We start from the raw sequence: 26,158 nt of genomic DNA, 5'->3' as shown, positions 1-26,158 counted from the left end.
ATTCTTAACCACTGGACCACCAGGAAAGTCTGAATTTACAGTTTTAAATGGAGGGTCAGGGAAGGCCCACGTGGGAAGGTGACATTTGAGCAGAGACCTGAGGAGGTAAGGGAGGACTCACCAGTGTAATCTGCAGGAAGAGCGTCCAGGCTGTGGGAACGACTGCTGCAAAGGCCCTGAGGTGGGAGAGTGCTGAGCACAGTGGGAGAGGAGAGGAGATGAGCTTAGTGGGGTACCGGGGTGGGGTGGGGTGCATGCCACGTGGAGCCCTGGGGGCCAGGGATCGCTCTGGGGAGAGGGAGTGCTGCTCGTCACGCTGTTCGGATGCTTCTGGACCTGGTCCTGGGCAAGCTGTGGGCCCTCAACTTTGATTTCCAGCGCTGCCTCAGTAATGCAGTGCCTATAAGCACATGTGGGCCTGGTGCCATTTTTCTTTTAACAAGGAGTAGCTGCCCACAGGTGCAACCATTTCCAGCTGCATTTCCGTTCGGTCTTGGGTGACGGATCCCTGCAGAGAGACATAACTGTACCAAGAGGCCATCCTGGGCACACAGTGGGTGCCAGGTGAATGCATGTCGGATGAATGTTGGTTCACTCTCCTGCCAGACTGAGGGGTGGGTGCATGGTTTGCCCTTTGGGCTTGTTTGTCCCTTAGCACATCTTGGGGGTTCAGAGATGCTTGAAAATGACAGCTGCTGTTTCCAAGGCCCTTCCTGTTGGGCAAAGCCAAAGTGCTTTTGCCTGTGTGGTCTGTAGTACCCAGGCCACCTGGATCAGGGAGAGTCCCAAGGCGCCTGTGGGAAGGTGGCCGTCCATCAGCTGAATGACCTCACTTCTTCAACTCAGTTTCCTTGTCTGGAAAATAGGGACTGAGTGGTCCCTCCTGGGAGCAGGCTGAGATTTCAAACGGGCTAATAAGCCTTGTGAAAATATTAGACTGGTGCCGTTTTGTACAGTCCTGGGTCAGGACTGTCAAAGATCAGTTGTTAATTTCTCTTTTCTGAAAGAAAAGGAATTCGTGGTTATGTTGTTAATACAAGTAATGCCTCTTTTTAGCACAGCCACTTATTAAGCCTCTATCAATGTAGTTTGAGCTGTGGGGATGAGTTAGAACCAGCTGGTGAACCAGGTCCTGAAATGCTAGTGGGGGCCTGTTGGCTGCTGTTTCTAAGTGGGAATGGTGTATGTGAACAAGTACTTGGCTGTGAGAGTTTCTTAACGTTCATTCCGTGTACGATGGTGGGAAGTCGGGAGCAGAAAGGCCCAGCAGTAGCCAGTTGACTCCTAGCCAATGTGTCCAGACACAACCCCCTGCAAAACAGCTTCTCAGAGCGATCTAGAAGAGGATTTAATGACCCAGAAGGAAAGAGTGAAGGGAGAGGGGGGCGGCAGAGGATGAGATGGTTGGATGGCATCACCGACTCGATGGACGTGAACTTGGGGAAACTCCAGGAGATGGTGGAGGACAGGGAAACTGGCAGGCTCAGTCCGCGGGGTCGCAAAGAGGTGGACACGACTTACACAACAACAACAACAAGTGTGTGAGACCTGTTAGGGCCCAGACCAAGTGGACGTGCGACCCCATCTCATTCCAGACCGTGGTATTTTCATAGTAAAAAGCCTGGGAAAACGTACAGCTCCGAGCCCTACCTGTGGGTTGTCTCCCCACGTGATTGTTGGTTCTTTTTTGCTCTCTGGGGGTTATGTTTATCACCAGGAAGACAGATTTCTCCAGAACTCAGCTGTGGGCTGCTCAAATGCTTTTCAGAGTTATTTGTCTGGGATAATGGCCCTCGCTAGGTACATGGGTTGAAATCCCCTGGTGATAAGTCCAGTTGATTGTGAGTGAGGGCAGAGGGCGGCCTCTCGGATGGTTCTAGATTCGGAGTTTTCAAAGGTAGGGCGAGTGTAAGGGGCGGGCGCAGCACAGAACCCTGGGTCTCTCTGGTGTGTGCATTTGGCTCAGAGACCCATCTGCCAAGCTTTTGCCCAATTTGAATGAAAATGCCTGAAATTACAGGCCCCTCCACTGCAGGAAAAAAATGGGGACATCAGCTAACCCTTAATTTACTGGGGTTGCCAACCACATGCTGTAATTAAGCCCTTATTGTGTGAAAGCTTCGGAAAAACGCAAGCCAATAATGAGATATTTATAGGCCATTAGCAACGATCTGAATAAAGGAAAAAAACGCCCTGCCTCTGAAGCAAAATGGCACTAGGGAGGAAAGACTCCTCCTCCCCGCTGTGTTTGTGGTTTCTGTTAGTATTGGCAGCGAGGTGCCTGCGAGGTGCTGGCGATTCTTCCCTTTGCAGTCGTCCTCACCTTGAACAGGGAGCAGGGTGGCCCTTTCGGTTTCACCTGCTGCTGGATGTTCACGACCCGGGAAGGGCTGATGTTGGTGAAGAATCACCGGGTGCCGGGACCCAGGGACTTAGGTCTACAGTCTGACTGCGTGGTCTCAGCAGTCCTGGGGGGCAGATACTGCTCTTCCCATCCCTGCTTTACAGGTGGGGAAACTGAGGCCTGAGAAGGGAATCGACTTGAAGTCACACAGGGAGGAGGCAGGAGTGGGGCCTGAGGCAGGCTTGCCTCCTTCAGAGCCCACTGTTCAGTGGGGTTGGCAAGGTGTGGTCATGGCTTTTGACAATCAGGTCATTAGTGGACGCTACGATGCTTGTATCAGGGTCGGGCTGGGTTGTCGAATGGAATGACTTCTGGTTTTGGGGATCTTTGGAGGCTATTAGCCATGTGTCCGACAGCTTCGGGATGCTGGGGACCCAATGGGGACCGAGATGGACAGAGCCCAGCAGAATGGTTAAATTAGCAGTCACATTCTAAAGATAGAGAAGTACAAGGAAAATGATGGCGAGGAGTGAGAGAGTGACTGAGCAGGGGCTGCTTCCATGAGGAGGTTGGGATGGGCCCTGCCATGGAGCCAGCCCCTGAAGACCCCTGGGAAGGGTGTCCCAGGCAGAGGGCTCCGCAGGTGCCTCCTTCAGGTGTGGAAAGGGAACTGAGTCGAAGGCAAGACCACTGGGCACATGCTGCTGCTGCTGCTAAGTTGCTTCAGTCGTGTCCGACTCTGTAACCCCATAGACGGGAGCCCACCAGCCTCCCCCGTCCCTGGGATTCTCCAGGCAAGAACACTGGAGTGGGTTGCCATTTCCTTCTCCAGCTGGGTACATGAGGGTCAGGAAACTGCCTGTCAGATGTCTGCTTTTCCTGAATTTTAATTGTAAAAATAGAACACTGAAGACCACATTCTCAGAAAAAGGGAAACCCTGACACAGGAGGAGGATACACTGCACACCCCGTCCCTCCCTTCCAGCTCCACACGGGAACACCATTGTCAGCTTGGTGTATATCCTGCCAGACCCCTCTCTCGCTTACATACCAATGGACAAAGTACACAGCACTGTTTGTGGTTGCTTCTTTTTCAGGCACGTCTTCTTTCCAGAACCAGGGCTACCCTGTTTATATCTTTCAGCAGCTTGTTTTTCCACCGCCCAATGCATCCTAGCGGTCCTTCCCTGTTGGAATGTTTGTAACTCTGCTTAGAGCTTCCTGACCTCGCTAGAAGAGTGAAGATGAAGGCGGGGGGCCAGCGGGAGTCACTGCAGCCGTCCCGATGAGAGAGGACAGCGCGGTCACAAGTGCTGTCTGTCACAATCCAGGCGGGGACCTGGGCACAGTCACCTCACCCGCTTTGAGGCCAAGGCTTGATCTCTGTTTCCTGGTGGGGAAACTGAGTCCCCGAGGTTTGCCCCAGTGGCCAGAGCCCAGAGGCTCGAGCTTCATGTGAGTCCCCTTCCCCCAAGGCCTGCTGGCCCATATCTAGAGTAGCATCCTTACCCCTGGCTTCGTTGGACTCTCCAATCCCCGTTTTCCCCTTGGTTCGGTCTGTACAAGGTCCAGTTTCCACTCCTGCACAGCGGTTCTACTTCACAGTGGCCTCAGAAGTTTCTGGTACGAGGCCAAGTTTTGAGGAATAATCCGAGCCCTCGTGGGGTCCCTGCAGTGCCCACTGGGGTGTCCGGGTGCTCAGCTGCCCGAGTTGCCTCCCCTCGTGGCGATCGGAGCACAGCTCTGTTCTTCCTCTTGCACTGAATGGACTTTCTGTGCCCTTGACGCACTCAGCGTGGGCCAGGCACTGGGTACTGTTGGTACGGCACCTCAGCTTGGCCCCTTTTTACAGATGAGACAGTTGAAGGGGTGGAAATGGGGCAGGCCAAGGAAGGACAGAAGAACCCTATCCTGCCCCCCTTGTTCACTCTACCCATATCTGTTCTCAGTGGAGAGTGGTGCCCCCATGGTGAGCGGCAGAGTCTGGGTTTGAATAGGGATGTCACAGTGAGTGAGGCCTGAGGGGTCCTTCTGTCGGGAGGCACTTCTCGGTTAGAAGTGAGTGGAGGCAGAGGCCCCTTAGGGAGCCTTGGCATTGGAATGGTGGTCAGGGAGTACTTCTTAGAGGAGGCAGTAGGTCTCTCTGCCTAGACAGGTAAATAGAGACCTTTGTGCCCATCCTGCCTGGCGTGGGCCCCTGCTGAAAGCTCAGGGCCTGTTTTCCACAAGGCAGTCTCCTCTCTTTTTCACAGCTGCGTAATACTCCACAGCACAAAGCCGCCTTTAGTTTATTCACCAGCCTCTTGGTGATGGATGCTCAGGCTGCTTCTATTCACCCGCTCCCAGGATTTGCACGTGGATAGGGGGCACCTGTGTAGGACATGGGAGAGGAGTGTGTGGGGAGACTGATGGCCAGGCTTGGGTGTGGAGGCCAGGATGCCTCCCAGCAGCTGCTCCCCTGGGTTGGATGAGTGGACTCAGGATTGACCAGAGAGTCCTGCCTGATGCCCCCACATTGGTGTGTGCACTCTTCACCCCTCCCACCCCTTCCACAGCCTGGACCGCTGCATTGCCTCTGCCCTGGTCCCCTGGCAGACCCCCCGCCACAGCATCCAAACGGAACCTGTGAACACCCGAGTCTGGGCATGTCCCTCTTCTGCCTACCACCCTCTGTGGCTCCCATCTCACTTGGGGTAAACGTCCAGGTCCTCCCCTTGCCCCCAACACCTCCCCACCCCCGCTGCTCTCACTCCCCCAAGCTCATCCTAGCAGCCACATGGCCTCTTGTTTGCCCCTCAAGCACCCCCCACAGGGTTACGCCTACCCAGGGCCTTTCCCTTCCTTCCTCCACGTCTCGTCTTGGTCCAGAGGTCTCCACATTCTGCTCCTCTCTTCTTGGGTGGATCCTTGCTCAAACCTCACCTCCCTGAGAGGCTGGCCCTGACCTACCCCAGTCACTCGACTGCCTGCCTCAACACGGTTCCTTCAGAGCTCTTATTGGGGCCTGCAGCGGTTTCGTGTTTTTGTCTCCTCACACTGCAGACAGCAGGTACCCTGGGGCAGGGATCTCTGACTGGCATAGAGTAGGAGCATGAATATTTGTTGCATGAATGTCCCTCCAAACCAGAATTGGATTAGCTTCACTGCACAGATGTTCGCTGAGAAGGAGCCCGAGGACAGCCCTGGGACTGTGGGGGCTCACAGCCTGCCCGTGACGTGTGGGACCGAGAACAGAAGAGGGGTTTGGGGTGCTCTGAGGGGACAGAAGCACATGTATCCCCTTACAAGGAGGGCTCTGGTTTGCAGAGTAATGACAGGGCTGAGGCGGCAGGGCCAGCCAGGCATGGCTATCTCTCTGGACTGACTTCCTAGCCATGAGATGGGGCCAAGCTGCCCCCCGTCTCCGACCCAGGGATGTGGGAGCTAAGACCCTACAGTTTCCAGTGAGCCTCCCTGTCCGACTCTGGCTTCCTGCTTGGGTGCCTGGTGGCCCTGGCGGGAGCAGGTCCCCCTTGGTCCAGGCACTGGCATCTTCTCACAGCAGGGCCCCAATGTTTGAAGGAGGTTTCCCCTTGCTCAGATGGTAGAGAATCTGCTGGCAGTGTAGGAGACCCGAGTTCAATCCTTGGGTCTGGAAAATCCCGTGGAGAAGGGAATGGCTACTCACTCCAGTATATTGGCCTGGAGAATTCCAAGGACAGAGTAGCCTGTGGGCTACAGTTCATGGGGTCCCAAAAGAGTTGTACACAACTGAGCGCCTAACACTTTCCCCACCCCCACCTCCATCCCCCTTCCTGTTCTTGATCCAAGTGCCTGCTTGGATCAAGAACCAAGGAAAAGAAGCTGCTGCAGTCTGACAGCCCCATGAGTGTCTGTGCCAGATGCCCAGTGCCAGACCCCTCCCGACACCCCTTGAAAACTCCCAGGGGGATTCCAGTCACGTGCTGGAGCACAGTGGAGAACCGTTGCTCTGTCACTGGAGACCTTCTCTGGCTAAACTTGAACCTGCCCGGACCACAGACCCAGAGGTTGTGGCCAAGTGGACGTCAGACCTATCCAGGGCCCCAATGACACCCTCACGCCCATGGAAGAGGTGGAGGCGCCCTGAAGACTCTGCCCCATGACACATTTTCCCAGCGATAAGCGTCTGTAGGGACTCATAGGCCGTCAGGCGAGTCTGCAGAGCAGGCAAGAACAGTCCCAGCTGGGGTCACGCCCGCCTGCCGGATGATACGGCCTGGCACGGCTGGCCAGCCCTGGAGGAAGCCCCACGCTGGGTGTGGGACAAGCCTCTTCTGTCCTAGCCGTGGGGCCTCTGTCTTCCGTGCTGATGGCCAGGACCCTTCTGAAGGGTCACAGTCCCCCGTTGCCTAGAAAGCCCCCAGCAGGCCCTGCAGCCAGTGGCTTGGAGGATGATACCCTCAGAGTGGTTCTTTTCTGGATGGTGGGGCAGTGGAGACCCTGGGATCTATGAATTAAGATCGGGGGCTGTGAACCGCAGACTGAGCTCAGGGGAGGCTGCCAGTGGTTTGGGCTGACACATCTCTTGTCTTGCAACATTTAACTTCCCCTCGTCTCAGCGGAAGCCCTTTAGACGGAAGTGGGCTGCGGCGGCCTCTGCTCTGGTGGCACCACCTGTCATAGGTCACCAGGGAGCTCAGAGCGGGTCACTTTCTGAGGTGGGGAGGCCTCACCTGGAATTCCCTCAGGCAAAAGGATGTCCTGGCTTGATTTTTAATTACAAGACTTCTTGGACTGTTTACTTGGTGAAATACGATTCTCTCCTATAGGAAGAATAAGACAGGGGCTCCTATTGCCCTTTGCTTGGAACCACCTTCATCAGCTTATAGCTCTTGCCAAATCCTTTTTCATTATATTTATGTGTGAGTGTCCCTGATTCCCCCCCACCCCACCCCCTTAAATGCCACAATTAAGTCTATCTTGGTTTTCTTTCTTTTTTTTTTTTTTGGTGCCTGGTCCTGGGGCTTGCAGGATCTTAGCTTCTGACCAAGGATTGAACCCCGGCCCCCACACAGAGAGCGCTAAGTCCTAACCACTGAGCCACCAGGGGATTCCCAAGTTTGTCTCTGATAGTCCAAAATCTCACCAGAATGTATCCCCCTCATCCCAAGCTCTTTGCTACTCAGTGTCTCAAGAGGTTTTTGCCTTGGTTTTGGTTTTAAAGGAATTTTTCATTTTGGAATAATTTTAGATTTACAGAAAATAAGTAAGCTTTAAATTTACAGAAATTGTGAGGCTAGTACAGAGAGCTTCCGTATAGTCTTCACCCATCTTTCCCTAATGTTAACCTCTTATCTTGGTGTGATAGCATTTCTCACAACTCAGAAGTTAACCTTGGAACCTCCCTTGTGGTCCAGTGGTTAAGAATCTGCCTTCTGATGCAGGGGGACACAAGTTCAATCCCTGGTCAGGGAGCTTAATCCCACATGCCTCATGGTCAGAAAACCAGAACATAAAACAAACACTCTTGTAACATTTAATAAAAGACTTTAAAAATTGTTAAAAAATATAGTGCACCATCCAGCTGATTCAGAGTTGTGCAGTGATCACTGTATCTAATTTCAGGACATTGTCTTACACACCCCCCCCCCCCAAAAAAAAAAAAGGAAAAAAGAAAAACTGTGTGCTTATTAAGTGGTCATTCTCCACTCCCAGTTCTTGGCAACTGCTCCTCTACTTTCTGTGAATTTGCCTGCTTTGGACATTTCTGTCAATGAATCATGCACTCTGTAGCTGTTTGTGGCTGGCTTCTTTCACTTTGCATTAATATGTTGAGGGTTCATTCTTATTGTAGCATCTACCAGAACTCCATTCCCTTTTAATGGCTGCTTAATATTCCACTTCACGGTTCCACCACTTTGTGTCCATCCAGTCCTGAGTTGATGGACATTTGGGTTGTTCCCACCTTTTGGCTAATAGGAATTGTGCTCTACTAAACATTTTCGTGCAGATTTTTGGGGGGCACATATGCGTTCCTTTCTTCTTGGTTTGTTGTACCTAGGAGTGGAAGTGCTGAGTCATACGGTAATCTTGAGAAACCCCTAGACAGTTTTCCGCAGTGCCTGCCTCATTTTGCATTCTTACCGGCACTGTAGGAGGGTTCAGGTTTCCTAACAACCTCGTCAGCACTTGGTATTATCAGCTGCCTAGTGGGTGTGAAGTGGTTTTTTGCTCATAGGTGTTTTTTTTCTCATTTCCCTGATGTGCTTCTCATGTGCTTATTGGCCATCTGTATATCTTCTTTGCAGATATCTCTATTCACATCCTTTGTCACACTTTTAAGTTATTTGTCTTTTTATTATTGATGTGTAAAAATTCTTTATACCTGGTGTCAAAATGAGACCTTCTGACATAAATGATTTGCAGATATTTTCTCCCATTATGCGGGTTGCTTTTTCACTGTCTGGTGCCCTTTGAAGCAGAAAAGTTTTAAATTTTGATGAAATCCTATCCTTTTTTCCTTTAATGTATTTATTTGATGGGGTTGGGTCTTAATCACATCCCGTGGGCTCAGTAGTTTCAGCTGTTGGGATCATACCCAAGAAGCCATGGACTAATCCATGAAGATTTAGTCCCATATTTTCTTTTAAATATTTCGTAGTTGTAGTGCTTCCATCTAGATTTCTGATCCATTTCGAGTTAACTTGTATATGGCGTAGGGTAGAAGTCCGATATTCTTTTGCTTGTAGCTATTAATAGTTGTCCCAGCACCAGTTGTTGAAAAGAACATTCTTTACTCATTGAATATTTTTGGCGCCTTGGGTTCAAAATCATTTGGCCATTAGGAGTTCCCTGGTGGTCTAGTGGTTAGGACCCGGGGCTTTCTCCGCTGTGGCCCTGGGTTCAATCCCTGGTCAGGGAACTAAGATCCCCTAAGCTGCACAGTGCACAGCCAAAAAAAAGAAAAAGCTCAGTTGACCATAAATGCAGAGAGTCCAGAGTATATTTCTGGACTCTCAAATCTATTCTGCTGATGTCTCTGTCTCCCCTACTGCCAGAACTACACAGTCTTTATTTCTGGACCTTGGTAATAAGTTGTGAAATTGGCAAGTGTGAGTCTTACAGCTTTGTTCTTTTTTCAAGCTTGTTTTGGCTAGTCTGTGTCCTTTGCATTTCCATGTGAATTTTAGGACCAACATACTCATTATTGCAAAAAATGCTGTTGAGATTTTGAGGATTTTGTTGAATCTCCAGGTCAGTCCGGGGAGTATTGCCATCTTAACAATATTAAGTCTTCCAATGGGGAGGGATAAATTAGGACACTGGGATTAGCATATGCACACTACTATATTTAAAATGAAAGGTGAAAGGAGAAAGGATTAGTCGCTCAATAGTGTCCCACTCTTTGCGACCACATGGACTGTAGCCCACCAGGCTTCTCTGTCCATGGGATTCTCCTGGCAAGAATACTGGAGTGGGTAGCCATTTCCTTCTCCAGGGGATCTTCCCAACCCAGGGATTGAACCAGGGTCTCCTGTATTTGCAGGCAGATGAAATAGATAACTAATAAGGACCTACTGTATAGCACAGGGATGCCTACTCAGTATTCTGTAGTAACCTGTATGGGAAAAGGATCTAAAAAAGAATGAATGTATGTGTAACTGATGCATTTTGCTACACATTTGAAACTAACACAACATTGTAAATCAACTATACTCCAATTAAAAACAAAAAAAGTTCTTCCAGCCTGTGAACACAAGCTGTGTTTCCATTTATTTAGGACTTTAATTTCTGTCAACAATATATTTTAGTTTTCAGTGTAGAAGTTTCATGCTTCTTTTGTTAAATTTATCCCTCAGTACTTAATTTTTTTCATGCTTTTAAATGGAATTTCCCCCTTCATTTCATTTTCAGATTGTTCACTGCTGGTGTGTAATAATATGACTGATTTTTGTATATTGATTTGCATCCTTCAACCTTGCTGAACTCATTTATTTTTTTTTTTAAGTTTTAGGATTCCTCAACATATTCTGTAACCCACTCCAGTGTTCTTGCCTGGAGAATCCCAGGGATGGGGGAGCCTGGTGGGCTGCTGTCTTTGGGATCGCACAGAGTCAGACACGACTGAAGCAACTTAGCAACAGCAGGAACATATTCTGTAGACATGATCATGTCATCTGTGAATGGTTTTCCTTCTTCCTTTGGATGCCTTCTTTTTCAGCCTGCCTGCTCTGGCTGGACCTTCCCTCCCTCTCATACAATGTTGAGCAGAAGTGAGAGTGGGCATCTCTGTTCTTGTTCCTGATCTTTGTGGGAAAGCTTTTAGTCTTTCACCATTAAGTATGACAGTGGCTGTGGGTTTTGTTGAGATACATCTGTCCTTTATTAAGATGGGAAGAAGAAGAAAGTCACTCAGTCATGTCCGACTCTTTGCGACCCCATGGACTATACAGTCCATGTAATTCTCCAGGCTGGATACTGGAGTGGGTAGCCTTTCCCTTGTCCAGGGGATCTTCCCAACTCAGGGATTGAACCCAGGTCTCCCGCATTGCCGGCAGATTCTTTACCAGCTGAGCCACCAGGGAAACCCATTAAGATGAGGAAGTTCCCTTCTGTTCCTAATTTGTTGAGTGTCTTTTTCATGAAAGGGTGTTGAGTTTTGCCAAATGCTTTTTCTGCATCTATTGAGATAATCATACAGTTTTGTCATTTATTCTGTTAATATGGTTGTAAAAAAAAAATAATATTTCTCTACTTATTTGTGGCTGAACTGGGTTTTTGTTGCTGTGCAGGCTTTTCTCTGGTTGCAGTGAGTAGGGCATGGGGAGGGCTACCCTCTAGATGCGGTGCTTGGGCTTCTCACTGCGGTGTCCTCTCTTGGGAAACCTGGGCTCTGGGCTCAGGTTTCAGTAGTTCCAGCTCCCGGGCTCTAGAGCACAGGCTCAGTAGTTGTGGCACGTGCGTTTAGTTGCTCCGAGGCACGTGGAATCTTCTGGACTAGGCATTGAACCCATGTTTCCTACATTGGCAGGTGGATTCTTTTCCACTGAGCCATCAGGGAAGCCCAGTATGGTCTATTATATTGATTCATTTTTCCGTTTGGACTAACACTGCATTCCTAGAATAAATCTCACTTGACTGTGGCATATTTTTTTACGTTACCGGATTTAGTTTACTAGTATTTTGTTGTGGATTTTCTTGAGTGTCGTTATTCATAAGAGATACTGATTTGTGGTTTTCTTGTGATATTTTTGTCTAGCTTTGGTAGCAGGGTAATGCTGCCCTCATAGAAGGAGCTAGGAGGTGTTTCTATCTTGGGGAAGAGTTTGTAAAAGATTGGTATTAATTCTTTACATGTTTGTGAGAGTTGACCAGTGAAGCTATTTGAGTCAGGCCTTTCTTTGTGGGTAGGTTTTTGCTTTACTTGTTATGGGTCTATTCAGATTTCTTTCTTCATTTTTTTTTTTTTTGGCTGCAGTGTGGGGCATGTGGGATCTTAGTTCCGCAAACCAGGGATTGAAACCATGCTTCTTGCTGTGGAAACATGGAGTCAACCACTCACCCTCCAGGGAAGCCCCAGTGGAAGATCAATTTTAAATTAAAAATCTTTCTTCTTTTTAAAAACAAATTTAAAAATGGTTTTTAATTAGAAAAAAGTTGCTAAAGCTTTATTGAGGTGTAATTGACATGTATAAAATTGCAGTCAGTACTTCCATCTATACATTTCCCTCTGTGCACTGCTTTAGCTGTGCTCTACAACATTTCTGATGTTATGCTTTCATTTTCATTCATCTCAAAGTATTTTCTAATTCCCTTGGTGATTTCTTCTTTGACTCACTGGCTGTTTAGGAATATATGGTTTAGTTTGCACGTATTTGTGAATTTCCCAAACTTTCCTGCTGTTACTTTTTTCAAACTTGCTGCGGGTGTGGTCACAAAACATACTTTGTGTGATTTCATGCAGGCCTTTCACAGTTACTCAATATCGTTTCAGGACCTCAAATGTGGCCTATCCCGGAAAACCTATTCCAGGTGCCCTAGATAAGAACGTGGATTCTGCTCTTGTGGGTGGAGTGCTCTATACATGCCTTGAGGTCGTGTTGGTTTATGGTGGTGGAGTTTACATTTTTTTATTTCCTCAGCCATCTTTTGTCCAGTGATTTTTTTTCTGTTTTTGTTTTTTGTTTTGGCCTCGCCCTGTAGCATCTTAGTTTGGATGGAACCCGTGCCCTGCTGCGCAGTGAAAGCCCAGAGTCCTAACCACTGGACCACCAGCCAAAGTGAAAGTGGTGGTCACTTAGTCATGTCCTACTCATTGCGACCCCATGGACTGTAACCTCTGTCCATGGAATTCTCCACGCAAGAATACTGGAGTTGGTAGCTGTTCCCTTCTCCAGGGGGATCTTCCTGACCCAGGGATTGAACACGGGTCTGCCACTTTGCAGGCAGATTCTTTACCATCTGAGCCACCAGGAAAGCCCTGGACGACCAGGGAAGTCTGTTACTGAAGGTGGGGTGTTGACATCTCCAGGTATTATCATTGACTTGGCTGTATTTCCCTTGCTCTGTGCTGTCTTTACAGCTGGGTAGTATTCCTTGGTCTCACTAAATCCAGCCATTCTCTTGCATGATGTTTTTTTCCCTCCCTTAATTGAAATATAGTTGATTTACAACGTGTTAATTTCAGGTGTACAGCATAGTGATTCAGTTATACACACAGAATATACAATAATAATACATTGTTCTTTTTTAGATTATTTTCCATGAAGGGTTATTATAAGATACTGAAAATAGTTATGTGTTCTATACAGTGGGTCTGTGTTACTTACTTTATATATAGTAGTATGGATATGTTAATCCCAACCTCCTAATTTATCTTCCCCCTCCCACCCCTCTATCCTCTTTGGTAATCATGAATGTGTTTTCTGCACGCGGTTTTAGGTCGTTTCTTGTTTTTTCCACCTTGGAGGTTGACAGATTTGTGCGTCTGCTAGATTAAGGGCTGATCCCTGGAAGGGGGCTGCTGTCCTGAAAAGAGGGCAGACTTAGAATCTTCTTGCCAGAGACCTTCTGGGAGTGCCAGGGGGTGACATCCCCCTCCATCCCCATCCCCTTGTGAATGATCCTGTGGAACAGGGCCCCACGTGTGCCAGGCACTGGGCTTCATGTGACTCGTCCTTCTAGTCCTGCCTGCCAACGACCTGATGGGCCAGGCACTGTTTTTTTCCCTCATTTTTAGTTGCTAAATCGTGTCCAACTCTTTTGCGACCCCATAGACTGTAGTCTGCCAGGCTTCTCTGTCCATGGGATTCTCCAGGCATGAATACTGGTGCAGGGCCTTGTGGGCTGTGAGGGGGAGGACAGGTGTGCAGGAATCTACAGGTGATTTTTCTATTTGTTTTAATCTGGCTGCGCTGATTAATCTAAGTTGCAGCACGAGGGATCTTTAATTGTGGCACGTAGGATCTGGTTCCCTGACCATGGATCGGACCCAGGTCCCCCTGTGTTGGGAGGGTGGAGTCTTAGCCGCTGAACCACCAGGGAAGTCCCTCCAGGTGGGTTTTAAGCGTGCGCAGCATGATCTGGCCTGCGGTTTGAAAAACCCTCTTTGCCTGCTGCCTGAGAACATCAGGGATGGCCTGGGAGACAGGGGTGCGGGGATGTGACTGTGACCTTGGGGACTTAGTCTAAGGCTGTTGGGACTGAGCAGAGAGAAGGGGTGCATTTGTGTATGTTGAAGTCAGGATTCGATGAGAGATGGGCTCTAGGGATTGGGAAAGAGAGCACCTGGGGAAGGGCTTCCTGTTCTGTGTGACACTGTGCTCCTGCTCTGCCTTGGCCGATGTGATGTGACCCCCCATCACGCTGGAAGATGAGGGAGCATACTCATCCCGAGGCTAGTCGTCTACCCTCTTGCTCTTTTAATTTTGTTGTTAAATACTTTTATTAATTTATTTGGCTATGCTGGGTCTCCGTCGCTGCACGGGCTTTTCTCTAGTTGTGGTCGGTGGGGGGTTACTTTCTAGTTGTGGCGTGCAGGCTTCTCATTGCGATGAGAAGCTTCTCATGGCTTCTGCTGTTGCAGAGCACAGGCTCTAGGGCTCAGTAGGTGTGGCACATGGGCTTAGTTGCTCTGCAGCATGTGGGATCTTCTCAGACCAGGGATCAAACCCGTGGCCCCTGCATTGGGAGGCGGATTCTCCACCGCCGAGCCACCTTCTTGCTTGAAGGAGGCCTGCAAGGAGAATGGTTCTGGAATGCCGGGAGTGGCGTGGGGCGCTGCCCCGCCTTCCTTTCCATGTATTTACCAACACCCTGCCCCTGGGGTCAGTTGGGCCCCTCTGGGTGGTAGACCTCTGCAGAGCTAGAAATCCCACGTGGCTGACCCCGCCCAGGGGCTGCAGTTTCGCAGGAGCACCCAGTACCTCCGTGCACCTGCGCTGTCTCCTCCCACCCTCACCACATCCCGTCTTACAGATGACACAAGGCCTGGGAAGTGAGTGACCTTGCTGGCAGGGTCATACAGGTCAGGCCCCCCTGCTGCAGTGTAGAGGCGCCAGGAGGTGGAGTTGAGAGCTCGGTTTTCCAGTTACCCGTGGTTTCCTCATCACCCTTAAAAATGTGGCTTGGCTGACCAGTGGCTTTGGAGCCTCACTACAACTGAAAAGTTACAAATTAGAATTCTCTGGCCATCCAGCGGTCAGGACTTGGCGCGTTTACTGCTGTGGCCCAGGTTCAGTGCACGGTTGGGGAACTAAGATTCCGCAAGCCTCATGGTGTGGCCAAAAAAACACTTACAAATTCGTATTTGCTTCTTATAATGTTGTTGTTTGTTGTTCAGTCATTAAGTTGTGTCCCACTTTTTGCAACCCCATGGACTGCAGCACGCTAGGCTCCCCTGTCATTCACCATCTCCTGGAGATGCCATCTAACCGTTTCATCTTCTGTTGCCCCCTTCTCCTCCCGCCTTCAATATTTCCCAGGATCAGGATCTTTTCCAGTGAGTCGGCTCTTCACATCAGATGGCCGAAGTATTGGAGCTTCAGCATCAGTCCTTCCAATGAATATTCAGGACTGATTTCCCTTAGGATTGACTGGTTGGATCTCTTTGCAGTTTAAGGACTCTCAAGCGTCTTCTCCAGCACTGCTGCTGCTGTTGCTAAGTCACTTCAGTCGTGTCCGACTCTGTGCGACCCCATAGACGGCAGCCCACCAGGCTCCCCCGTCCCTGGGATTCTCCAGGCAAGAACACTGGAGTGGGTTGCTATTTTCTTCTCCAATGCGTGAAAGTGAAAAGTGAAAGTGAAGTCGCTCAGTTATGTCCAACTCTTAGCGACCCCATGGACTGCAGCCTACCAGGCTCCTCCATCCATGGATTTTCCAAGAGTACTGGAGTGGGGTGCCATTGATTCAAAAAATTATAAAATGGGGTTTCCTGGTGATTCAGTGGTTAAGACTCCATGCTCCCAATGCAGGTGGCACGGGTTCAATCCTTGGTTGGGGAACTAAGATCCTGTACGCCTCATGGCACAGCCAAAAAGAAAAAGTTATAAAACACCAAAATCCAAATGGCATCGGAGATTATAAAATAGATGGTTTTCCGTTCTCACTCTATCGGCGACCTCCATTAAGACCTCAGGAGGTCACCTTCATGCTTACTGTCCGTCCACAGGCAGAAGGAAAAAATTGGAGCACACAAACCGTTCTGCCTGTCACACTTTGCTTTTAGTGATGTGGCCTGGATTGCTCCCTGGGACAGTTCCAAGCCTGATTTAGCCAATTCCCTGCTGATGGACCTCTAGGTGGTTGATGGGCTTCACTCCAGAAAGCACTGCCCCAGGGAGTAGCCGTTCTTGCAAACCCGCTCAGGGAAACCTGAGGGCCGGGACCGGGGCTGTCAGAAGAGGACAGTCAGGCCTCTCAGGGAGGTGACATCTGAGTTGAGTCCTGAGTGACCAGAGGAAGCCAGGATTGTGGACAAACTGAGGAGGGGGAGTTGGAAGTCATTCCAGGTGGAGAATGAGCATGTGCAAAGGTCCTGAGGCAGTAGTTGCTTTGGCCTGCTTGCTCTACTTTATCACCAGTGTGGCCAGAAGGAATGAGCGAGCTGAAGGTAGGGGTGAGGGCAGAGAAGGATGGGATGATTGCTCAGGGCTTGGAGGCTACTGCGGGGCGGGCGGGGGTGGGTGTGCTTTGAGCAAAGGTGGGATGTGATCTGACTCATACTGTGTTGAGTTTTTCCTTTTTGTTTTTGCTGTTCAGTAGCTAAGTTGTGTCCGACTCTTGAGACCCTGTGGATTGCAGCACGCCAGGCTTCCCTGTCCTTCCCTATCTCCCAGAGTTTGCTCAAACTCATGTCCATTGAGTTGGTGATGCCATCCAACCATCTTGTCTTCTATCGCCCCCCTTCTCCTCCTGACTTCAGTCTTTCCCAGCATCAGGGTCTTTTCCAGTGAGTCAGCTCTTCGAATCAGGTGGCCAAAGTATTGGATCTTCAGCTTCAGCATCAGTCCTTCCAATGAATATTCAGGATTGATTTCCTAGTAAGAACTCTTGCAGACCTTTCAGTCTACTTTACCTCACTTGGCAAATGAAGAAACTGAGGTACACAGGTATGACCTGACCTGCACAGGTTGTCTGGAGTGGAAGTGGTCCCATCTGGATGCTAACCGGGGGCTGAGAGGCCCAGCGCCAGGGCCGCTTCCTGCCTTTGCCCCTGGCCTGGCCATCTGGGCATAGAGCAGGTGACCTGATGGCTGAGTGCCAGGGGCGGGGCGGCCCTGGAACCTGCAGGATTCCTGAGCAGGGAGGAGCCTGCTGGGAATATTGTGAAGGGTGGCACCTGGGAGTGGGATTGTGAAAGCCAGTGAGGGTGTCCACGACCTGTCCCATTGTCCCATTGCCATCCGGACTCAGCCTCCTTGCCTGTACAATGGCAGGTTTGGCCTTTCATGCTGTAAACATCAGACCCCTGCCTCATGCTGGGCTCTGTGCCTGGGAGCTGGGGAGAGACTAGGGAATGTGCTAGATGGAGGACCTTTGCCCCACAAAGCTGCCACTCTCCTGAAGGGCAGTGGGTGGGAAGGAACAGACCACAGCCATGTGAGCAAATCAACAAGCTGGAAGGAGGCAGTTACGAGTAGAAATAAGAATTGAGCAGGATGGTGGGTGATGGAGGGGGAGCTGCTTCATATCGGTGGTGGAGCAGGGAGGAGAGAGGCCAGGAGTTGCCAGCTGACTGTGTGAAGGCTGTAGGGAGAGGATTCCAGGTCCATGGAGCGGCCAGTGCAAAGGCCCTGAGGTACACTGTGCCTGATGGGCTTGGTGAACGTGGAGGAGGCCAGTGTGGCAGGAACCAAGTGAGCGAGGGCATGATGGGAGGAGGTGAGGGCAGCAAGGTGGCTGGGAAGATGATGCCAGGAAAGTCACATGGGCTGTAAGAAGGATTTGGACTCTTTTTCCCCCTTGGCTGTGGCCTGTGGCATGCGGCGTCTTCAGTCCCCAACCAGGGATCAAACCCATGCTCCTTGCAGTGGAAGCAGGAGTCTTAACCACTGGACCATTAGGGAAGTCCCCAGGACCTGGACTTTTAACCTGCGTGAGGTAGGAGTCCTGGGAGGGCTCTGAACAGAGGGGAGTCATGCCTAACTTGGTGTCCACAGGTGGCCTGTGGCTGCTCTGGGAACAGTGTAGGGGTGAGGGGCAGCCACTGGTGGGCCAGGCAGGAGGCCTCGGGTATGGGGGGAGGGGGCCCATTCAGGCTCCATTCGGAGGTGGAGCTGACAGGACTTGCCTCTGGGCGGGGTGGGAGACAAGAGGCAGGAGGGGTCCTGTGGTCTGAGTCGGGTGTAACCACACTGCCTGCCCCTGGGGTTGACCAGAACACACAGTGGCACCTGCCATGGGACAAGGAGGGCAGGCGGGTGACCGATGGTTACTGTTGGCTGGTGTCGAGAGGGGACATGGGCGAGTCAGGGAGCAGGGCTGGGACCAGTGGGGTGTGCAAACTGGATGCTATAGCCTTGGAGACTGAGTCGTGATGACCTCTGTTTCTGTTCTAGTAATACCACAAAGAGGCCCCCTGGGTGGGTGAAGGGGGGCGACTAGGGGCTCTGCTTCATTGGTGTCCCACCCAGGTTTCCCTCCTGATTCTGCTGCTTCCTTTCTGAGTGACCTGGGCAGGTCCTGAAACAGAGCCTTAGTCGACCTACCTGTGAAATGGGAGTTTCGGCCCTGACAGCATTCCTTTGGCATTGCTAGAGGGTTTGTTGTTGAGTCCCTCAGTTGTGTCTGACTCTTTGCACCCTATGGACTGTAGCCCTCCAGGCTCTTCTGGATTTCCCAGGCAAGAATACGGGAGTGGGTTTCCATTCCCTCCTCCAGGGAATCGTCCTTACCCAGGGATCAAACCCACGTCTCCTGCATTGCAGGCAGATTCTTTTCTGTCTGAGCCACCAGGGAAGCCCAGAGGGTTTACTGAGATGTTACTCAGAATGGATTAGAGCTGGGCTGGGTGGGCAGCCCAGGGTTCCCTGTATGATAGCCTGAGAGAGGGGGTTGGTATTACTCTGGCACGTGGGGCTCCTAGCCAGGAGTTCTTCCTGTGTCTGGCTTTGGGCTGATGTCTCTAAGCCACACTGAGGCTTAGGGTGACCCCATGAGGATTTTTTTTTGGCTGTACCTTGCAGCATGCAGAACTTCTCAGACTAGGGATCAGACCCGTGTCCCCTGCAGTGGAAGCGTGGAGTCTTAACACCTGGACTAGCAGGGAAATCCAGCCTGGTGAGGATTTGATTATGAGGGAGGGATGGATCTCAGTCTGAGCCCTTGCCTGGGCCCTCACAGGCTCTGGATTCGGGCTGGTTCATCCGCTGCTAGCTTCTCTGTTTACCCTCTCTGGGGGTCTTCTTGGTTTCTATTGTCCCGTGTCTCCACCCTTCTGGGGGTGGGGAGAGGATGGAAATCAAAGGGCTGCAGGAGAGGCCTTGTGCTCCCTTCAGAACTGAACACACAGCCGGGCTTCTGAGTGGCCCACAGCTCCTTCTGCTGCTGTGTCTTTCCCTCTCAGCCCCCACTGCTTTTCCAAGAGCCCACGGCACCTTCTAGGGAGAGGCGGCCCGTCTTAGGGCCTGGAGACCGAGGCTCCGAGGGTATCGTGACTCGCCCCAGGTCATGCATCCTGATGATGGATGGTGTCCTTCCATCCCATAGACGGCAGGACCAGTGCCCAGAGAGGACAGAGTCTTGCCCAGGGTGGAGCAAATCTGGGCGTTGAACCCAGGTTGTCTGGCTCCAGAGTCCACTCAGCATCGCATGAGCACCTGCTTTATGACAGGGCTTCCCAAGTGGCTCCGTGGTGAAGAATCCACCTGTCAAACAGGAGATGCTGGTTTGATTGCTGCATGGGGAAGATCCCCTGGAGAAGGAAATGGCAACCCATTCCAGTGTTCTTGGCTGGAGAATCCCATGGACCGAGGAGCCTGGTGGAGCTACAGTCCATGGGGTCGGGAAGAGTCGGACACCACTGAGTGACCAAACGACAGCAGCTGTGTGACAGGCACTGTTCTAGGTGCTGTGGGTCCAGTGGTGACCAGTCTAGGTGAAGTCTTGTCCCAACACAGTCCTGGCCCTTCGCTGGAGGCCCTGTTGGTGGGAGTGGGAAGCGGAGGGTGTGCACCTGGGAAGGAGAGGTGCAGTCCGCTGCACCTGCAGAGCCTGAGTGGAAGGGTTTCCTGACAGAGGGAACAGCCTTTGCAAAGGCTTGGAGGCCAGAAGCACAGGGCAGAATCCAACGGCTGAGGGGAGAGGGGCTCAGCTGAAAGGGGGCGGTCCTGGGGGGATGGGCAGGTGAGGGACCCTGTCAAACCTGGAATCAGTCATGTGACCTCTACAGGAGGAAGGCTTGGAGGCCCAGGCCTTTGTTTTAGGAGGATAACCACCTATTACCTGGGAGGAGTAGGGGTCAGATGCCTGGGGCCAGGGCTGGGCCCAGTGGATTAGAGGACAGGGATGGTGCTGAAACTATCCAATAACATTTATTGGAGGGCTTCCCTGGTGGCTCAGTGGTAAAGAATCCACCTGCAATGTAGGAGATGCAGGTTTGATCCCTAAAGCCAGAAGATTCCCCTGGAGAAGGAAATGGCAACCCACTCCAGTATTCTAACCTGGAGGATCCCATGGACAGAGGAACCTGGTGGGCTACTGTCCATGGGGTCGCCAAAGAGTAGGACATGGCTGAGCAACTAAACAACATTTATTGAGCACCTTCTGTGTACCAGAATAAACTCCAGATCCTGTTCTGGGGAGCTGACATGGGGAGGCAGACAGGAAACAGATAAGTGGCATGCAGAGTGTTTGTGCTTTGGAAGAAGGTTGGGGTGTTGAAGGGGCTTGGACCTGTGAACAAGAATGGGAGAAATCTCCCCAGGGAGGTATCATTTGAGCCAGAGCTGCAGGGAGCGAGTCATGGGCAGAGGAGGAGCCTGTTTGTCTGGTACCCTGCCGCTCTCTGAGATAAGTGGAATTTTCCCATTGTGCATGCATGCCCAGCCACCGAGTCGTGTCCAACTCTTTTGTGACCCCATGGACTGTAGCCCACGAGTCTCCTCTGTCCATGGGATTTTCCAGGGAAGAGTACTTGAGCAGGTTGTCATTTCCTTCTCTAGGGAATCTTCTTGACCCAGGGAAGGAACCTGCATCTCTTATGTCTCCTGGATTGGCAGGAGGTTCTTTCCCCATTACTAACTAGGAAACCCAAATCAGAGAGGCTGGGAAGCCCGCCCAAGGTCACACAGTACGAAGGGCAGCCTGGGGCACAGTGGCCCTTGCAGCAACAGGGAAGAGAGAGGAGGGACATGAACTCATACTTTGAATCAGAGGGAGGGACTTGGTGTGACCAGTGGAATGTGGGTGGGGTCTGGGACGAGGAAGCTAAAGACTGAGACTTGAAAGTCACCTCTTGAGAAGTGGACAGTCAGTGTGGCGGCAGAGGGGCCTGAGAAGGTGGGGGTGTGTGTGGCTTCCTTCCACTACCCTGACCAGGAGGGCCCCAAGAATGCCGCTGCTGCTGGCTGCCAGGAAACCCTGTGGGTGGGCCTTAGGGCACAGCTGGACCTTAGGCCTCTCACTGAGCCCCTCGGAGATTTCGGGGGCTTCAGTTTCAGCGTCAGTGCTTCTAATGAATATTCAGGATGGACTGGTTTGCCCTCCTTGCAGTCCAAGGGACCCTCAAGAGTCTTCTCTAGCACCACAGTTCAAAAGCATCAATTTTTTATAGAAGTGGCCAGAGGGGCACATACCTTTAAAAGCAAATGAGGTAGGGAATTCCCTGGCAGTCCAGTGGTTAAGACTCTGAGCTCCCACTGCAGGGGTTGCAGGGTTCAATTCCTAGTTGGGGAAGTAAGATCCTGCATGCTGTGTGCTGTGGCCAAAAGAAAAGAAACAAAACCTTGACTGTCCCTAAACCCCATCAGGTAGCTTTGCTCTAAGAATGATGACCTCTCATTGTGACCTCCAGCATCACCTCACGCACCCCTCTCTGGGCCTGTCCATTCATCCTATTCCAGCCCTGCTCTGCTGCTTGCCAGTAGTATTAGTACCCCCATAGGGCCTCCAGAGCCAACCTGCCTGTGCAGGGTCCCTCATCTCGAAGGCCCCCCTGCCATGTGGTCACTGCCAGATCCCTGTGTCCAGCCAGAGGAGGCCCTGCCTGAGTGTGGTGACCCCACCCACAGTCCGATGGGACTCAAACCTCGCAGTGCATGGCGTGTGGCAGGGTATGCTTCCTCCCTTCCTCCGCCCACTGAGTGAACAGGTTCTGAGCCTGTGCTGAGAACTAACGCCCTCCTCTGGGGCTCTGTCCGGACAGAGGTGCTGGGGTGCTTCTGAGACGTCGTCTGTCACAGTACTGGGGAGCTGGGTGGCACCAAGGATGTTTGCCTAGAGTTCTGCACAAATTTTAGGTAATCCAAATGTTTCAGTTCAGTTCAGTCGCTCAGTTGTGTCCGACTCTTTGCAGCCCCATGAATCACAGCACACCAGGCCTCCTTGTCCATCACTAACTCCTGGAGTTTAAAACTCATGTGCATCGAGTCGGTGATGCCATCCAGCCAATCTCATCCTTTGTCGTCCCCTTCTCCCCCTGCCCCCAATTCCTCCCAGCATCAGGGCCTTTTCCAATGAGTCAAGTCTTTGCATGAGGTGGCCAAAGTATTAGAGTTTCAGCTTTAGCATCATTCCTTCCAGTGAACACCCAGGGCTGATCTCCTTTAGAATCCAAATGTTTACCTGGGTGCAAACTTGTTTAGAATTCCCTGAGCCTAGAGCCTTTCTCCATTTTACACGAAACAATCCTTTGCATGCCCTTAGTGACCTCTGAAAATGTTGCTTCTGCTCCTTTGCCCACCTGGATCTCCTGCTCTTTCCATTGCCTTTATTTAAAAAATACATATATATATTTATTTATTTGGCCATGCCGGGTTGTAACACGGGTAGTTGTAACACGCAGGCTCTTTAGTTTTGGTATGTACTCTCTCGCTTGCAACCTGTGGGATCTAGTTCCCTGAGCAGGGATCAAACCAGGCCCCTTGCACTGGGAGCACGGAGTCTTAGCCACTGGGCCACCAGGGAGTTCTCAGTTGCCTTTCTCAAAGGTTCAGGGTGGTTTCCAGTATTCCCACCCTATGTGAAACCAGGTGTAAGTGCAGGTAATGCCTGAATTTTTCCATAGTAAAATCCATAGCATATTTTTAAAAAACAAATTACTTTATTGAGGGATCATTTACATGATAGGATTCACCCATTTTAAATGCAGTGATTTTTTAAAGAAACTTACAGTAAGTATTAGTAAACAGTACCACAGCCCAGTTTTAGAACATTTCCGTCCCCCAGAAAGCTCACCACTCTGTTTCTCATCCCCGAGACAACCAGTGATCCATTTCCCACCTCTTTCAATTTGTCTTTCGGGGACATGAAACGCATTGTAATTTTTTTTTAAGTCTTTTTTTTTTTTTTTTAATTTGTTAAAACATTCTGGTGTTTTAAAAATTTTTTTGTTGGAGTATAGTTGATTTTCAATGTTGTGTTAGTTTTAGGTGTACAGCAAAGACAATATTCTGTTTTATGTTTTGGTTTTTTGGCTGTGAGGCAGGTGGGGATCTTAGCTGGTTGAACAGGGATCACACTTGCACCTCCTGTGTTGGAAGGCAAGGTCTTAACCCCTGGATCACCAGGGAAGTCCCGAAACACGTTGTATTTTGTCATTAAATAACTTTCCTTTTATTTTAGTCTTTATATCATATGTATGGCATTATATTACGTTAAAACATGTAGGTCAGAATTGTTGATATATGGCAGAAACCAACACAATATTGTAATTATCCTTCAATTATAAATAAATAAAGGAAAAAAACTGCAAAAAAAAAAAATGTACTGATCTCTTTTGAGTCTGGGGGAGATGGTCCAAACATTTGTCAGGAAAGGGGGCTTCTGAGTGTGCTGGGGCTGGCACATAGCCAGCCGAAGGGAAAGAGTTCCCTTTGTCACCAGCCTTCAATCCAGTCCCTCCCCTATCTCTCCATGGCCTTAGGACCCTCCAAGGCCAGAGCATTCCCTGGTGCCCTGCTAGGGTTGATGTCTTTGCTGAAGTCACGCCGATTGCAAGAGGGGATTGCTCCACCATGTGTGGTCATACTTCCTGCCCCCTGCTAGCCGGCCTCGTGAGTAATTTCTGTCCATTTCCCCTCCCACAGGGACTTCCTTCCCCGAGGTTCAGGAATCGTCACTCGGCGGCCTCTCATCCTGCAGCTCATCTTCTCAAAAACAGGTATGGTGGGGCGGCTGGCAGCCCAGACAGGAAATGAGCGTGGTGGCTGTGCCTCGTGGGAGCCAGGGGCTTCCGAGGTGTCCTAGGAGGCCGTTTGGGTCTGCATTCCCCTTTTCCCAGTGGGCAGGGAAGTTGAAGCACGGTTCATGGAACACCTCCACCCACCCTGAGCATCAGCTGTGACTAGGCTGCCAGGTGCCACATTTTTTGCTCTATCGTAGATGACACGTTCTTGCTGGACACTTTCAAAATCAATAGCAGACACTGTGACACGTCAGCCTGAAAGGCTTTGGTGTACTCCCTTTGCAATAAGGACATCCTCTTGCACTCACAGAACCACACCCAAGAGAAGTCATCATTTCTGCATGTTCCCTTACCCCAGTCCATACCCATGTTGTCAGTTGGACTCCAGATATCTTCCCTGGCTGGTTCTACAACTGCTGGGATCAATGCCATGCTGCCTTTCATTGTCCTGTCTACTCTTCATGCGAGCAGCATTCTCGCCACTTCTTAATCTTGTTTTCCCACTATTTCTTTTTGAATTACAGCACTGACTTTAGGGAGAGACCTGGCCTGTTGCATATAGAATGGCCCACATGTAGACTTTTTTTCTGTCCCCCACCTCTGTTCTTCCTACACAAGTCTGATATGACATGGGCATGTCTCCCAGCATGAAACCCACCTAGCTTCCTTGTAAAAGCATCTCAGGTCAGAGGCTGGAAGGGGTGAAAAGGGCCATTGGAGGTGGGACCTCTCTTCTCTCCAGAGCCCCCCAGAGTCTTCCCTACTGACCTGGAATGTCAGCCACAGCTGGTTCAGCACTTGGGGTGCCAGCGTCACCACAGGGTGTGTTAAACACCCCCACTCTGGGGAGGCAGCTGATATATCCCCATTTTACAGATGGGGAAACTGAGGTTTAACCACCTGCCTTTCTGGTGGGCGCCAGAGCTGGGATGGGCATCCAGGCAGGTTCAGACCTCAGGCTCCACAGCTCAGCTGACCCTAGTCCCGCCCTCTCATTTTCATTCACCCAATCCATCTGCAGGAGGGTGTGACACTAGTGAGAGACGGCAACAGATTGGTCCAGTGGCAAGCCAATTGGTTGCCTCCTCTGGGTTCAAGTGTCCAGTCAGCTGTGCCAGGAAGGCCAGTGACAGAGCCTGGATTGTGAGATGTCAGTGGGATCCGAGTCACATAGGGCTTGGCGCATTGGGTTTCTGTTGCACATTCACTGGGTTGGTGGACGAGGGTGGTGAGAATCTGCGTTTTCAATGAGTTTCCAGGTCATGCTGATGCTTTTGGCCTCTGCCTACTCTGGAAAAACCTCTGCCCTGGTTTGTGAGGGCTGAGAGCTAATACTGCCCAGGTTCAAACCCTGGCGCTATAGCTTACTGGCTGGCTGGCCCCTGGGGAGGGAGTGCCACTCACAGCTGTGCTTCCTGTCTGGACAGTGAAAATAATAATAGTACTGCCTTTGTCAGTTGCTGTGAAGACCGTGCTATTCAATACACGTATAGCCTGTAGAACAGTGCCAGGCACACTGCAGGCCCTTGCCATGTGGTGCCATCCCAGTGGCTTTGGCATAGCTTGCTGGGAGAACAGGTTGGCTGGCTTCCTGCACTGGAAGGTCACAGGCTTTGTCGTGGCAGGAGGGCTCTCCCATCACCTCCCCAGTGACTGTCACCCAACAGTGGTCCAGGGAGCACTGGGCTGCCTGCCACAAGCTGGTCCCAGGCTGGGGCACAGCGGTGAGTAGGACCAGGGCTGCTGCCACCACCTGTCGCCTTTCCTCTGTTTTTTGATGTAATTAAATGATTTATTTCTTCTTGGCTGTGCTGAGTCTTCATTGCTGCGAGGGCTTTTCTCTAGTTGCAGCAGGCAGGGCTGCTCTTTAGTTGTGGTGCCCCGGCTTCTCATCATGGCCTCTCTCGTGTAGCACGAGCTCTAGGGTGTGTGGGCTTCAGTAGTTGCCTCACTCAGGCTTCAGTAGTTGTACTTGCAGTTTCTGGAGCACAGGCTCAATAGTTGGG

General features: G+C 50.9%; 1 protein-coding gene across 13 annotated transcripts in view; it reads left to right on the top strand.

Annotated features, from left to right (window-relative positions):
* DNM2 (dynamin 2) overlaps positions 1-26,158 on the top strand; it is an 86,488-nt gene that overhangs the window by 3,933 nt on the left and 56,397 nt on the right. For all 13 annotated transcript variants that reach the window (XM_027547723.1, XM_027547717.1, XM_027547724.1 and 10 more), the window contains exon 2: positions 24,055-24,128. In XM_027547723.1, the coding sequence (XP_027403524.1) occupies positions 24,055-24,128 (74 nt within the window). The remainder of the gene's footprint in view (positions 1-24,054; positions 24,129-26,158) is intronic.

This window comes from Bos indicus x Bos taurus, chromosome 7 (genome assembly GCF_003369695.1).
Source record: "Bos indicus x Bos taurus breed Angus x Brahman F1 hybrid chromosome 7, Bos_hybrid_MaternalHap_v2.0, whole genome shotgun sequence".
In the NCBI taxonomy this organism is placed as follows: Eukaryota; Metazoa; Chordata; class Mammalia; order Artiodactyla; family Bovidae; genus Bos; species Bos indicus x Bos taurus.
Note: the sequence above shows the minus strand (reverse complement) of the source record. Positions and strands in the feature narration are given on the sequence as shown.